At 44.0% G+C, this 16587-nt stretch overlaps 1 protein-coding gene across 4 annotated transcripts in view; it reads left to right on the top strand.

Annotated features, from left to right (window-relative positions):
* Window positions 1–16587, top strand: part of NECTIN1 (nectin cell adhesion molecule 1) — a 542625-nt gene that overhangs the window by 135681 nt on the left and 390357 nt on the right. For all 4 annotated transcript variants that reach the window (XM_073566434.1, XM_073566431.1, XM_073566433.1 and 1 more), the window contains one exon: window positions 9773–9924. In XM_073566434.1, coding sequence (XP_073422535.1) covers window positions 9773–9924 — 152 coding nt within the window. The remainder of the gene's footprint in view (window positions 1–9772; window positions 9925–16587) is intronic.

Here is a 16587-nt window from a genome sequence, read left to right on the forward strand (position 1 = left end):
GCGGTAATTAAAAATGCGTTTTGGTCTTGTCAATCCTCTGCTAGAGTACGGTTTCAAAAGGTGTTCTGACAGCTGGAAGGCTTCATCCCCTACACAGACAAATGGCATAGGTGGACCAGATGTTTGCGGCAGCGGTCTAGGTGGTGGGAACTGGAAGGTGTTTCCATACAGTTTACGCCCCATGGCAGACAGTTTGAAAACTTGAGAGTCATTGGAGCGGCCATAGGCCCCAATATCAACCGCAATAAATTTGTATTCCGCGTCAGCGATGGCCATGAGGACAATTGAAAAATATTTCTTGTAATTGAAATATTCCGATCCCGATCCAGCTGGCTTTACAATGCGGATATGTTTCCCGTCCACAGCGCCCAAGCAGTTTGGAAACTGACATATCTGTTGAAACTTGTCAGCAATTTCAATCCACCTCTCTGTTGTGGGCTCTGGTAAAAACTCTTCAGCTAAGGAGTCCCACAGTGCACGGCATGTGTACTTCACAATTCCAGATATGGTGGAAATCCCGAGTCTGTACAGGAAATGCAGTGACAAAAGGGATTCTCCAGTTGCAAGAAATCTGTGGGGAATTAAAAAACAATAAATTAGTTTTAAATCACAGCATTACATACCAAAACTGACCTAACACTTGGAGATACAAATTACCACCAACAAGATTGCAGTGAAAGTGTGCTCTGATGCGATCATATCCAATAAATGTGGCTTACCTTAAAGTCACCATCAGACGCTCTGCGGGTGAAACAGAGAAGCAGCAATAGGTGTCCGCTTTTCTTATGAGGTGTGCAATGCGCTCCACCAAGTAATCAGAATTCTCCATTTTCATCCTAACATATCAAAAAAATTTATCCGGGTTTCGTCGAAGGTCCATGCATAGTGTAGAATAGACCCCACGCGTCATTCTCTTGGCTGTGATGGGGTGGATCCACAAACGTCGTCTACGATGCCTGATGCGCTGCTGTCTCGCTCTCTCCTTCTCCAGAACAATCACCCTCAAACGATTTGCCTCCGCTGTAAAATCCGCCAAATTCTTCAAAATATTTCCAATGACAACATCCATCTTCGCCAGTAACTTGCTCTTCTCTCCAACCTGCACTTTCTCCTCTACAACCTGTCAAAGAAGGGCTGTAGGAACATGCTATATATAGTTTTCCAGTAGCCAATCCCGTTCGGAAGGCCACAAGGGTCAATTTTAAAAACCGGATCCGGCGTAATCCGTCGAAAAACGGATAGAAAAACGGATGAACCGGATGAGACGGATCCGGTTTTGTCTGTCAAGAAAAAGACGGATCCGGCAGAAAACCGGATCCGTCACATCCGGTTTTACTAAACATTTGCCGGATCCGGCGTTCCGGCACGACGCCGGATCGCACCTGACGCCGAAAACCTGATGTGTGAAAGTAGCCTTAGTCAGAGGAAAAAATTAGACATGTAAACTGCTCCATAGAATAACATTGGTCCGAGTTAAATCCAGTGTTTTGTCAGATCACATTTGGACCTAAAGTATGGAAATGTGCGCAATCCTTGTTTCGTTATATTGGTAGAATAAATATTATGTAAGAGCTTGTAGCCATAGTTTGAACTTAGTTTTGTCCTGAAGGCTAGAATTACTGGAGTGTGCGGCTGCAGGTATTTCTATGCAGCTGAACACTCCGGTTCGAACCACCGGTGGCAGTGCCGGATATTGAGGCGAGAGACTCGCACAAGTTTCTCGCATTGCACTTGCAAGTGTGACCCCGGCCTTACACTTACATCGCCTCTTAGTAGGCCCTATGTTAGGCTCAAAGTTAGGCCTAAGTGTTCATGTGAAGCCTCATTTAATGATGGTGCACCCTAGGGCTCGTGCGTAACGGCTGACAAAAGTTGTACTTCACTCCCAATTCCCAGGGTACAATGGGCATGGTGTGACAATTACGCTGTTAATAGAAGCCAGCGCGATATCCAATTGGTCATGCAATCGTGGCATTGATGTTTTTAGCTGTTTAGCACTGAGCTACATCAGAAATGTGGATGTGTATTTTCCTCAGGAAATATTGGCCCCAGAATTACACTAAACTGAGCATTAAGTCACACCATGCTTTGGATAAAAAAAAAAACAGTAAATTGTGCAAAAGTCATCTGACCTTCTGAACCGGAATCGGACAGCCAAAACAAGAGCTCATATACAAATAAGGTCTCATACACTAATAAGGGCTCATACACATGGCTCCGATGATCTCTTCTTTATTTTCTTATTGCATTTAGCAGTGCTTGTCGGACTATATGAAATTTGCTGGATACTTCCATAAGAAATTCCAGAAAGAGCAGCGCTGTCCCATACAGCAAAAAAAAAGATATGCAGTAAATTTATACCTATATTTGACAATTTTTGTAAACGGCGGTTCAAGAGACTATGTAGTGCAATGTGTGAATCGCGCAGCCAATATTCTTTCCATAATAATTTTTACAAACCCTTGTACACCCCGTTTCCTTGTCCGTTGACTGAGCATTGTGATGGCTCTACACATAGGAAACCTCAAAGGGGAGCTTGCTTTGTCTTCTGAGAATCTAGGTTTCCCCTTTTTTCCGAGGAGTCTTCTGATCTGAACGTTCCAGAATAGTTGACAATTATGGGCATACCTAACATTTACTGGCCAAACTGAACCTGTAGGACACTGTCCTGGCTGACACTGGATGAAAGCAGGCTTGGACTGGCCCGAAGGAGAACAGTAGAATCCTCCAGTAGGCCCCTGTGTAAGAGTGGGCCACCAGCCTCTTATATGAGCAGTACTTGGCACAGTATACTTGAATCACAGACTAAGGCGGCATCTTAGTAATTTACCAAGGACAATGTCACATTTGTATGTAGCTGAAAAGTGGGGCCTTGGAGTTGGTTACTGGTGTGGCTCCCCAGTCCGACACTGGATGAAAGTGTATATTTCTGGGGTACACAGCTGGAGGACACTGATATTGTAGGCATAGATCTGTATATGCTGTATGCATAGTATACACTTGACTATATGGTCCCTTATTATGTATTTGTGGCACCCCTGAGGCTCTGTCGCCACAGAGGTACTGCACCTTCTCCTAAGGTGTAGTGCCCCACTAACTAGGTAAGTTGGTGAACTCCTTTCCACACTCCAACACTCGCATCCCACACAACAGGGTAGTTCTGCACAACCACATTGCGGCTCAGTGCTTAGAGAGTAGCAGAGCACCTCTGGTGGTTCCCTGCATGGAACACTGGTTGTGCTGGGAGGTGGGTGGAGTTGAGATCCATATAAAAGTTTGGGAAGGTTTAGAATTACAGATCAGTCTGGAAGGTCAGTCTGACTGGAGGTCAGGCGAGAGAAGGACAGTCAGTCAGGAGAGTCTGAGGACGGGTCCGAGGAGAAGGAGTGCTGCAGCTGCCTCGGTGATCTGAGCCAGCTGGCATGGGAAAGGAACAGAAGGATAAAGACGTAGAACTGCAACCTAAGCTTCCATAAGAGAGAGAGAGAACAGTGCGGAACGAAGGAGTAGGGGAACAGAGAGGAGACGTGGGTTGGAAGAGGAACCCTGCCTATAGGTTCTCAGCGCAAGGCCGGGACCCAGTCCCCGAGGTTGTATGGACACTTATGGTTCTGCAGCAGACACCGGTGGAGTAGTTGGCTGTAAATGCACTACTCCCATCTAAGACTTGGGGCACAACAGCAACTGAATAGAGAGCCAGGACTCCGGAGAAGGGAGTCCCCGAGAGAGGCTACAGCTGTCTGCCATACAAGTAGAGTTGTTAGGAACATCTGACAGGAGGAACTCCAGAGTACCACGGTACTGGAGCTCTTCACACCTTAAGGCGCAATAGAGGAGTCGTTCAGGAGAGGTACATGTTGGCGGAGTGTTGGAGAGGAGAATCCTGACTTGCCCGGGAGGTTGATTGAGTCTCTGCCCCAGAGGACACGGCACGGAGGCAGGCACCAGTGTGTATCATGGACTGTGAGTAAAGCTTTGGAACTGCAAGCCCTGGTGTCTTCCATTCATTTGTGCGCTAACACCGTCAGCAGCATTCCTCACACTGCCTGCGCCTATCCTCATCTATTGCCATTACACTGCCCTGGGGTTACAGCTTCACCTGTGGGGAGCTACACCATCTATGCTGCAACACACCATCAGCCCCAGAGGATCTGCACACAGCGTTGGCTTAACATCTTGCTTGCCAAACACCACAGGTGGCATCCCAAACTATCACATAATCTATATCACAAACCACCATTGATTTGGGCGCCCAGGGCCACGGACCGGGTCACCGCCGCTGTGACACCTTTCCCCCTGACACCGGCCTGGTACCGAGTACCCCATGGCCCTGGGAGGGCGACCCATATTCCTGACAGTATGATTTCAGCAATAGGCTGTAACAAAAGCCAGTACCTGTAAGCCCAACTAGTAAGGCTAGTGTAGGGGCATAAATCTAGAAAGGTGTGTGGATATATCGTAATGCTTCCTATCTCCCTGCATTATGTTATATCACATTAAAGAGGGCTGTCATCAAATTTTTCATGTTGAACTGGACACACAATTTTTAAAAAAATTTGCCTTTGCATCACAGAGTTGTTGGCAAACAAAGTTCGATTGTAAAGTGCTACAGAATATGTTGGAGCTATATAAGTGCATTTATTGTTATTATTTATAATTACTTAAAGTATTTGGCACCTAATGAGTTAACTATAGCTAAATCCAAGTGGGTGTTATCAAATAGATTTTACTGGGGCGTATACTTCTCTCTCCCTGTATGATAACACTCCTCCTGGACTTAACTAACGGTAACAACTCATTAGGGGCCAAATACTTTGATCTCCAATATCTTCTCAACAGAGATGCAAAATTGGAAAAAAAAAAATGATTTATTCCGCTCTGCAGCCACCATTACATGCGTCCTGCCCGACATGAAAAATTTAGTTGAACCTTCTTGTTAGTTTAATCAGCTTTACCAGTTGTCATTCTCACAGGTCAATAAGAGACTTCCAGCTCCCACATACACTAAATGTCTAGTGACATTAACGATGCAGCGACCATCTTTTTAACCTGTCGCATACACCAGCGATGAGCATGTCAGAGACTTGTCGAGGGTCTCTGTGTTTTGGATATAATGATGGGGGTGAGTTGACAACATTACATAAAGTTACGGCCAAACAGTGTCTGGACAGTGGATGAAATCAGCCTCATATTAGGAGGTTATGGAGCGTCAGCCGTAATTAGGAGTAATAGCAATCATGTGACGTGTCAGAAAATAATGAAAGACTCCTCTCCTCTGCTGATGATGCCTAATGGGGTAATTTAATTTCTCCTCCATCTGCCATTTTAATTGTAGGAGTCATTCCTCCTTGTACAGGGGGAGGGGGGAGTAAATCCTATAATAACATTATAACCTGGAGTTGCTTGTCATGAACTCTTAGATCAAATTTTATTACAGAGACTTCTCTCCTGATCTAGTCATACTTTACCTAGGACTATGACTATAACTAGGGGTGCAGGTACTGCATATAGAGGAAAGGATTCTTTATTGAAACAGCAGTGGAACTGTGCTGGAGACACCTGTCATGGTTTACAGTGTTGTCCTGTATACATACAAAAAACCGGCACACACCCAAACATACAATATAATAAAGATATCCCATTTGTTAAATTGAGTTATACAAAACTAGTATAACCTACCTGTAAAATACGGGATGAAAACCTCAACTACAACACCTCTAATACCAAAGTGATATAATGAAAAATAACACAGTAATGAAGTAATGGCATCAATGAAAATAATACACCAATGCATAAATAATAAATGCCGCAGAATGAATAGAAATCAGCAATCAGTAATGTATGTATCCAAAATACAAAAAAGAAATAAGAAAATGAAGCAATACTTAAGGGAGGGTGACAAAGAGGTCCTCACCACTGACTAAGCTGCCCCAGGGAGCAGCATTAGGCTAGTTTCACACCAGCGTTTTTTTGCGCTGCGTTTTTGCGCAGCGCAAACGCATACAAAAGAAGCATCATGCATTTTGTATGCGTTTGCTGCTTTTTTGCGCATGTGTTTTAACCATTTTTTAGCCATTTTTACTCTTAAAACGCATGCGTTTTTAAACGCAGACGTGCGCATGTCCATGCGCACATCTGCGTTCCCATAGACCGTAATGTGTTTTTTGCGCATTCCGTGCGCAAGCGTTTGTTTGAGACAGGTCGGATGGACCAAAGATGCAACAGGTAGCGTCCGGCGCACTTGGGAGCACACTACAAAAAAAAAAGCATGCGCATGTCAAACACGTACGAACGCGTGCAAACGCTAGACCATGCGCACCCATGTTAAAGATAGGGGAAAAGGACGCATGCGCATGTATGCACAAAAACGCAGCGCAAAAAACGCAAGTGTGAAACTAGCCTTAGACATGATTTTTATCTCCTGGCATCTCCCAACCCTATCTTAAGTATAGGTTCATTTCCTTATTAATGCATTATATTTTGTGTGCATATGTACATATATACTGTGTGTATGTATATACAGTGTGTGTGTGTATATATACATATATATATATATATATTATATATATATAAGTTTAGGGTTGCCAGTTGAATTTAAAATCTAGTCCAGACATTTCAAAAAATAAAGATTTTTATTTGAAATAATAATTTTCTCTTTTGCTTTCGTCAAGGAATTCTCCCTTTGCAGCAATTAGAGCATCGCAGACCTTTGGCATTCTAGCAGTTAATTTGCTGAGGTAATCTGGAGAAATTTCACCCCATGCTTCCAGAAGCCCCTCCCACAAGTTGGTTTGGCTTGATGGGCACTGTTTGCGCAACATACGGTCAAGCTGCTCCCACAACAGCTCAATGGGGTTGAGAGGTGGTGACTGCACTGGGCACTCCATTACAGATAGAATACCAGCTGCCTGCTTCTTCCCTAAATAGTTCTTTCATAATTGGGAGTTGTGCTTTGGGTCATTGTCCTGTTGTAGGATGAAATTGGCTCCAATCAAGCGCTGTCCACAGGGTATGGCATGGCGTTGCAAAATGGAGTGATAGCCTTCCTTATTCAAAATCCCTTTTAACTTGTACAAATCTCCCACTTTACCAGCACCAAAGCAACCCCAGACCATCACATTACCTCCACCATGCTTGACAGATGGTGTCAGGCACTCTTCCAGCATCTTTTCAGTTATTCTGCGTCTCACAAATGTTCTTCTGTGTGATCCAAACACCTCAAACTTGGATTCGTCTGTCCATAACACTTTTTTCCAGTCTTCTTCTGTCCAATGTCTGTGTTCTTTTGCCCCTTATTAATATTTTCCTTTTATTAGCCAGTCTCAGATATGGATTTTTTTTTGGCACTCTGCCCTGAAAGCCAGCATCCCGGAGTCGCCTCTTCACTGTAGACGTTGACACTGGCGTTTTAGCGTGTACTATTTAATGAAGCTGCCTGTTGAGGACCTGTGAGGTGTCAATTTCTCAAACTACAGACTCTAATGTACTTGTCTTGTTGCTCAGTTGTGCAGGGGGCCTCCCACTTCTCTTTCTACTCTGGTTAGAGCCTGTTTGTGCTCTCCTCTGAAGGGAGTAGAACACACTATTGTAGGAAATCTTCAGTTTCTTGGCAACTTCTCGCATGGAATAGCCTACATTTCTAAGAACAAGAATAGTCTGTCGAGTTTCACATGAAAGTTCTTTTTTTCTGGCCATTTTGAGAGTTTAATGGAACCAACAAATGTAATGCTCCAGATTCTCAACTAGCTCAAAGGAAGGTCAGGTTTATAGCTTCTCTAATCAGCCAAACTGTTTTCAGCTGTGCTAACATACTTGCATAAGGGTTTTCAAGAGTGTTCTAACCATCCATTAGCTTTCTTACACAGTTAGCAAACACAAAGTACCATAAGAACACTGGAATGATGGTTGTTGAAAATTGGCCTCTATACACCTAAGAAGATATTGCATTACAAACCAGACGTTTGCAGATAGAATAGTAATTTACCACATTAACAATGTATAGAGTGTATTTCTGAATCATTTAATGTTAGCTTGATTGGAAAAAACTGTGCTTTTCTTTCAAAAATAAGGAAATTCCTAAGTGACCCTAAACTTTTCAACGGTAGTGTGTGTGCGTGTGTGTATGTGTGTGTGTGTGTGTATATATATATATATACACACTTTCAATACAGAATGGACAAAATCATGTAACAGTAGTATGGCCATTTCTCCAAGGTGTGCTAACAGTGAGCCTAAATGTGCTACCATGACTTACAGCGTCTCCGCACTTGTCGACCATATGTGTGGCATCACTGGTTGGCTCATTTGCATATGACAGAAAAAAATGACAGAAAAAACTGACGGCACATCTAGAACTAGTCTGCATAGGTGCATACCAAAAAACAGCTTACATATCAAATAAGAAAATGGTTGCACTCAATTGCAATTATGAAATATGTGAAATACGAATAGCATAATGGCTTTGCTTTTGTAATCTAGAAAAACATATGAGATACTTAGCACAAAATTTGGCCAAAAGATGTGAGCCCATTCACCAACGTCAAGGTGATCTCATTGAACGGGTCTCTATACTAACTGCCTAGTGTGAACTAACCTCTGGCTAATAGCGTGGTAAAGCCTGTTTTTATAGGAAGATAGGAACCAAAATGTGATTGGATGTAATTAAAATCATAGCCTGATGAAGGGCGGAATGCTCAGTCAGAAAGCTAACATACAAATGACTTCATATGATGAATGATTTCATATTATTAAGTGAGTTTATGTATTTTTCTGACACGTTATCTGTTTCCATCACATGTGGGAAAATAAAGTGGTCAGCTCCTTTTAAGTTTACCTTAAAACAACCAATTTGCTGAATGGTTCTGCTGAAAGTTGAAATCTGCAACTTTTCCCGGACTCCAACATCAACCATATGGCCTGCCTCTATACTACACTGTTCTGGAACATAATTTCATAGTTTTAAGGTTGAAGGTAGACATAAGTCCATCAAGTTCAACCTATACCCTATATTGAGCCAGAGGAAGGCAAAAAAACCCATGAGGCAGACACTACTAGCTCCATATTAGGGAAAATATTGCTTCCCGACTTTACATACGGCGATCAGACTTGTTCCCTGGATCAACGCCCGATCACCGAATCTAGTACCCATAACCTGTAATATATTTTCCAAGAGCGACGTCCAGGCCCTTCTTGAACTTTTGTAATGAATGAACCATTACTATATCATACGGCAGAGAGTTCCATAGTCTCACTGCCCTTACAGTAAAGAGTCTCTGTCTGTGATGATGATTACACCTTCTTTCCTCCAGACGCAGAGGAGGCTCCTTGTCATCATAGCAGGCCTAGGTGGAAAAAAAACTCTCGGTACAAATGCAACGAGTTCCCTGCAATAAATACGAAAGACAAGAAAACAATAATTAATTTATTGGATTAAAAAGATCTTGCAGATAATGACATGGCTAGATTATAAAATTCCTCCAAAGTATGCCCCATAAAATAACAATGCCGGGGCAGCTTTTCCTAGATGCCTTGTACTGATACTCTGATAGGCATATTGGAAATGGATGAGCAAATTGACAACATGGTGGCGTCTCTGCATACTATTTGGTGCCAGTTGTCAATTTGCTAAAACTTTTCCAAGCGTTAAAAACAGAGTATCGATAATTCTAATAACCTGCTAAGCATTACTATCAGTAAATAATGTCTCCTACTATGTAAAATAACATTATTACTTTATCCCCATTATGATATTAATGATTTATTCTTTACGCAGGGCTAATGGGACCCTTCCAGACAGCGCAGATGTGAAAAATAACACAATATTTTTCCGGGGCCCAGTAACCTACAGCATCTCGGGAACATATCTTTGTGAAGCCACAAACGCCATTGGAAGCCAAATCGGTCAGGTGGAGGTTAACGTTACAGGTAAATAAATGGACCTGCATATTTGATTTATTAGCAAAACTGCATAAAAATGTCGCACAGTTTATCTTGAATCCATCTACGGAATTGGGATGGAGGTTCTAGGAAAGTGCTGAAAATTTACTGGAAACCTAGAAGAAAAACTCTTTCTGTTACAATTAAAATGTTGCGACTGCAATTTGTTTTTCTTGAAGAATATAAGAAATCTAGATGGGATGGGTCATGAGTGAAGTAATTGGAAAATATGTTTTATCACCAAAGACAACATTGCGGAAATAAGAATATTCTGATTAATGTCTTGGTTACAACATAGATAAGGAGAGCGTATTGGAACAAATGGAAGAAGTGCTGACAAAATCCTAATGATTGTGTTTATTCATAAGGATGTTCGCTTAATATTTTTTTTTTATTTTTGCTTGTGGTGTCCGGAATCCATGGTAAAGCAGATAATGAGAGCTGCTTATCTGCGGGAGCTCCTAATGGATGTGCCATCTTGAGATTATTTTTTTATATAAATACAATTTCTAAACATTGTTGTCTACACTGACTAAAGGCAAGAAAATGAGCCGTCTTCTTCATTGTACCTGCTAGATTTTCGTGTTTGCACATTCATAAATGCGAGGAAGACCGAAATTGCCTGCCTTGTCCAACACCAACAAAACAACATGCAATGAGAAAGTCTAATATTTTTCCTATCCTATGACAACTGATAGAATGGTGGCCACATGGGCCAGGCATCCAAGTATACTGGAGCACAACATTTTACTCCACCCTGCTCCTACCAGCATTGTTCATGTGTTTGGAGGTATCATGAGAGTTAGCTGCTATCTAAGATGTATAAAGGCCTTTAGGGTTAAGGCTAGGGATATGTTTAGGGCTAGGGCTTGCCTAAAGGCTAGGGATATGGTTTAGTTAGAGCTTGCCTAAAGGCTATGGATATAGTTAGGGCTAGGACATGGCTAAATGCTAGGGATATGGTTAGGGCTAGGGTTTAGATAAAGGCTAGAAATATGGCTAGGGCTTGTCTAAAATGTGGGGATATGCTTAGGTTAGGGCTTGTCTAAAATTTAGGGATATGGTTAGATTAGGATTTGGCTAAAGGCTAGGGATATGATTAAGTTAGGGCTTGGCTAAAGGCTACAGATATGGTTAAGTTAGGGCTTGGTTAAAGGCTAGGGATATGTGTTATGAATTGGTCACCGAGGAGAAAAAAAAAAAACAAGCTAAGCCCAGAAAAACCAGAGAGGTTGGTAACTATGCAGATTGCAGATCCCTGATCCTACCACACAACTAGCAGTAGCCGTGGAGCGTGCCTACGATGAACCTAGAGGCTTCGTCACGGCCGGAGGACTACATAAGCCTAAAGCAAGAAAAGGGAAAACTAACTGCCCCAGAGCAGACCCCAAAGGAATAGATAGCCCCCACACATGTAATGACGGTGAAACAAGATGAAGGCACAAACACAGGCAGGAAAATAGGCTGAACAAATGATGGGGCCCAAACTAACTAGACAGGAAAGGAAAGGGAAGACACTGTCTGCAACCTGCAAAAAACCGTACAAAAATAATGTCCAACACTTCTGATAGCAAAATTAACCCTGAAGTCACTAGACTTCTCCCACTATATCAGCACTCTGAAATATTCTGAGACAGAGCAAAAAGAGACCGAACTAGTAAGGGACAAAAAGCCAATTGGCAAAATACTGATAAATAAGAGTGGAAATTCAGCCCAGCCCCCAGCCGGGGCTGGCAGACCACACAAAAAACTGAATAGACCAACAAAATCAAGTGTGAACATTAGCAAAGAAACTTAGCTTTAGATGACTGGAACAGAGCTGAAAACCAAGAGCTGACTAGCCAGAAGGAATCACCAGCAACTGAATAGGGAGTCGGCTGTCTTAAATCCAATCTGAGAATCCTGAAATCCAATCGTCATCCTCATTCTCAGGTGGCAGATCTCCACCGATCAAACCAGCCGCACCACCTCCCATCACCACCAGAGGGAGTCCAGAAGGGGAACTCACAACTGGTGAACCAGAGAATGAACTCACAACAGATATGATTAGGGCTAGGGCTTGACTAAAGGCTAGGGTTATGGATAGGGCTTGGCTAAAGGTTAGAGATATGGTTAAGGGTAGGGCTTGGCTAAAGGTTAGGATATGGTTAAGGTTAGGGCTTGGCTAAAGGCTAGGGATATGGTTAGGTTAGGGCTTGTCTAAAACTTAGAGATATGGATAGATTAGTGCATGGCTAAAGGCTATGGATATGGTTAGGGATTGGCTGAAGGTTAGGGATATGGTTAAGGTTAGGGCTTGGCTAAAGGTTAAAGATATGGTTAAGGTTAGGGCTTGACTAAAGGCTAGAGATATGGTTAGGATAAGGGCTTGGCTAAAGGCTTGGGATATGGTTAGGGATTAGGCTACATTGTTACAATTGATATATAAGAAACAAAAACATGTAGAATAAAGTAAAAATATTATAACAGTGTATTAAGTTTTATTTAAAAATATTTAAGTCTGATTTCAGCAAAAAGCAGAATACCTGTGTATGGGGAATAAGAGGACTAATACTGGATGGGTAGATGAGAGAGTGCTAAAGGTTACGGGTATAAAATACCTGCCTTGTCCAGAGCACTGGCAAGCTCGCACCATGCCGCTGGTTTCCAGTCGTCATTGTCATATCTGTCACTGTGATAGCCTACCCAAATAATGACCAATCTGTCAACAATCTGTTATCAAACTCCCTGAATGACCTTGATTGAAAATTGACTGGAAGAAGTTTAATAAGGAGTGAACCCATGCACATGGAGTTTTTTTATTTCGCTTTATACACAGCTCTATTCGGGCTCTATTATGGGGTCTGCTGCATCTTCTTATTCCTCTAATTCACACATAAAACAAAATTGTGGCATGCCTCCAATGGACATTTTCCCGCAAGCATCATAGATTTATGATACTTAGCAAATACATACATGGCAAAAACAGAAAAATCACTGTCTACAATAAAAATATCCTAATATTTCCAATCTTCACCCTGGCCACTTAGCTTAATAATGGACTGATATTTCCTGCTGTGTAGAAATGACTCTTCAGTAGTTATTTATTTTACTAGGGATTTCACTGAGATACATCATCGCATTTAAGATTATAACCAATGCCGACATCTCTATGTAGATTACACAGTTTCCCATCATTAAGGGTAAGTGCACACGTAGTTTTTTGGTGGTGCGGATTTTGTAGTAAAATCCGCAGATAAATCCGCAGGACTAAAGTCCTGCGGTTTATCTGCGGATTTGCCTGCGGTTTCACACCTCATAATGGATGACGTGTGAAACCGCAGTGGTTCTGCCCAAAAGAATTGACATGCTGCGGATTGTAAACCGCAGCAAATCCGCACGGAAAAATCTGCAGCATATGCACAGCGTTTTTCAGCTTACCATTGAAAACAATGGTACTGTACAATGCACCTAAATCTGCAGGGCCACGCGCATGCTTAGTTACCCGATATTTACCTCGGATACCAGCTCCAAGCGTCTGCTTACAGCGATGGGAGCTCGCTGATTGTTTTTCTCCCGCTGCCACACGATGCGTGCTGGCCAGCGGGAGACCAACGATCAAAAAACGGCCCAGGACATTCCTGCAAGATCAGCGGGGGGCCGGTCGCTGATGCATGTCACACACAGCGAGATCGCTGGCGCGTCACAAAATCAGCGATCTCGCTGTGTGTGACGGAGCCTTTACAGTATGTCCGTGTGGTGGACGCACATCCCTTACAGTATGTCCATCTGGTGGGTGTACATTCCTTACAGTATGTCCATGTGGTGGGCGCGCACATCCCGTACAATATGTCCATGCATTAGGTGCGCAATTCCCTTACAGTATGTCCATGCGCTGGGCGGGCATATTTCTTACAGTATACCTATGCGCTTGCCGCGCACATCCCTTACAGTATATTCATGCGCTTAGTGCACACATTCCTTGCAGTATGTCCATGCGCTGGGCGCACATATCCCTTACAGTATGTCCATGCCCTCGGCGCGCACATCCCTTACAGTGTATCCATGCGTTGGGTGCGCACATACCTTATAGTATATTCATGCGCTGTGTGCACATCCCTTACAATGTTCCTCAACTCCAGTCCTCAAGAGCCACCAACATGTCATGTTTTCAGGATTTCATTCAGGTGATGGAATTATTGCCTGTGCAGGTACTGCAATTATCACCTGCACCGTACTAAGGAAATCCTGAAAACATGACATGACACTATGGAACGCACGCTCTGTCTGCAACAAGCTATCATTTATCCATGACCTCTTTATCACCAACAAACTCTCCTTCCTCGCCATCACTGAAACCTGGCTCACTCCCTCTGACACAGCCTCTCCAGCTGCGCTTTCCTATGGCGGATTCCATCTCTCTCACACCCCTCGCCCCAGCAATTAACGTGGTGGAGGAGTTGGCTTGCTCCTGTCTGATACCTGCTCCTTTACCCCAATTCCTCTGCCAACCTCCGCTACTCTTCCCTCGTTTGAGGTGCACTCCGTCCGCATCTACTCCCCCTCCAACTTCCAGCTGGCTGTCATCTACCGCCCCCTAGAACTAGCCATCTCCACCTTTCTCGACCACTTCACCACCTGGCTACTCCATTTCCTTTCTGCTGACATCCCCACCATCATCATGGGCGACTTCAACATCCCCATTGACACTTCCACCCCGGCAGCCTCTAAACTTCTATCGCTCACGGCTTCCCTTGGCCTCACTCAATGGTCCTCTGCGGCCACTCACAAAGATGGTCACACGCTGAACCTTATCTTCACCCGTCTCTGTTCCCTCACTAATCTCAATAACTCACCTCTCCCCCTGTCTGACCACAACCTACTGACATTCTCTTCCCTCTCCTCTCCCACTGAGCAACCTCCGCTCCATAAACTCGCTCACCCTCGCAGGAATCTCAAACACCTCAATTTACAATCACTCTCTGAATCCCTTCTCCCCCTTACAGACATAGCTTCCCTTCACGACACAGATGCTGCTGCCACTTTTTATAACACCACAATAGCAGCAACACTTGATTCGGCTGCCCCCCTCACGCAGAGCAAAACTCGAACAATCAACAGGCAGCCCTGGCTGACCAGCCTGATGAAAGAACTGAGACGGGTTTCCAGGGCCGCTGAGCGGAGATGGAAGAGAACCCATTCTACTGAGCACTTCAACACATACAAGCAGTCCCTTGCCAGCTTTAAGTCCACGCTCTCTGCCGCAAAGCAAACTTACTTCGCATCTCTCATATCCTCCCTGTCTCATAACCCTAAACAGCTCTTCAACACTTTCAATCCCATGGTTTGCAGTATCACCTCTATGCCGATGACACGCAGATCTACCTATCTGGACCCAACCTCACCTCCTTACTGACTGACATCCCACAATGTCTGTCTGCTATCTCAGCCGTCTTCTCTGCTCGCTTTCTCAAACTGAACATGGACAAAACAGAATTCATCATCTTTCCCCCATCTCACTCTACCCCTCCACCAGACCTATCCATCAATGTCATCGGCTGCTCTCTTTCCCCAGTCCCGCATGCCCGGTGCCTTGGGGTGATCCTCGACTCTGCGCTCTCTTTCAAACCACATATCCAAGCCCTCGCCTCCTCCTGCCGCCTCAAACTCAAAAATATTTCCCGGATCTGCTCATTCCTCAACCACGAAACCACAAAAACACTAGTACACGCTCTTATTTCCCGCCTCGACTACTGCAGCCTCCTACTCTCTGGCCTCCCCTCTAGCACTCTAGCACCGCTCCAGTCCATCCTACACTCTGCTGCCCGACTAATCCACCTGTCTCCCCGCTATTCCCCAGTCTCCCCCCTATGCCAGGCCCTTCACTGGCTTCCTATTGCCCAGAGGATCCAATTCAAAACCCTAACCATGACATACAAAGCCATCCACAACCTGTCTCCTCCATACATCTGTGACATGGTACCTACCCGCACGCAACCTTCGATCGTCCCAAGATCTCCTTCTCTACTCCCCCCTTATCTCTTCTTCCCACAACCGCATACAAGACTTCTCCCGTGCTTCCCCCATACTCTGGAACTCCCTCCCGCAACACATCAGACTCTCACCATCAATGGAAACCTTCAAGAAGAACCTGAAGACCCACCTGTTCCGACAAGCCTACAGCCTGCAATGATCCTCGGTCTACTGAACCACCGCACGACCTGCTCTACCCTCTCCTACTGTATCCTCACCCATCCCTGTAGACTGTGAGCCCTCGCGGGCAGGGTCCCCTCTCCTTATGTACTTGTGTGTCCCTTGTCCCTTGTCTTACACTTGTATATTACTCTTGTATATATTACACTAGTCTATATTTCCCCTTTTCACATGTAAAGCGCCATGGAATAAATGGCGCTATATAAATGCATAATAATAAAAATAATAACAGACAGGGAAAATAGACAAGTAACTTAGCTTCAGGCACAACTGCCAAGCTCCACACCGCAGAGGACACGGAAAACAGCACTCCGAACTCCACAGAAGTAGCCGATTCAGTGCTGACATCAGAGAGCTGCACTCTCCAGGGCTGGTCTACATAAAAACCACAGAAAGAGGAAAAAAATCCTCCAAAAAATTCAGACACAAACCAGACAGGCCTAAATGCATCTGCACTAA

Source organism: Dendrobates tinctorius, unplaced genomic scaffold (assembly GCF_039654945.1).
Source record: "Dendrobates tinctorius isolate UK_male_01 unplaced genomic scaffold, ASM3965494v1 ptg000018l, whole genome shotgun sequence".
NCBI lineage: Eukaryota > Metazoa > Chordata > Amphibia > Anura > Dendrobatidae > Dendrobates > Dendrobates tinctorius.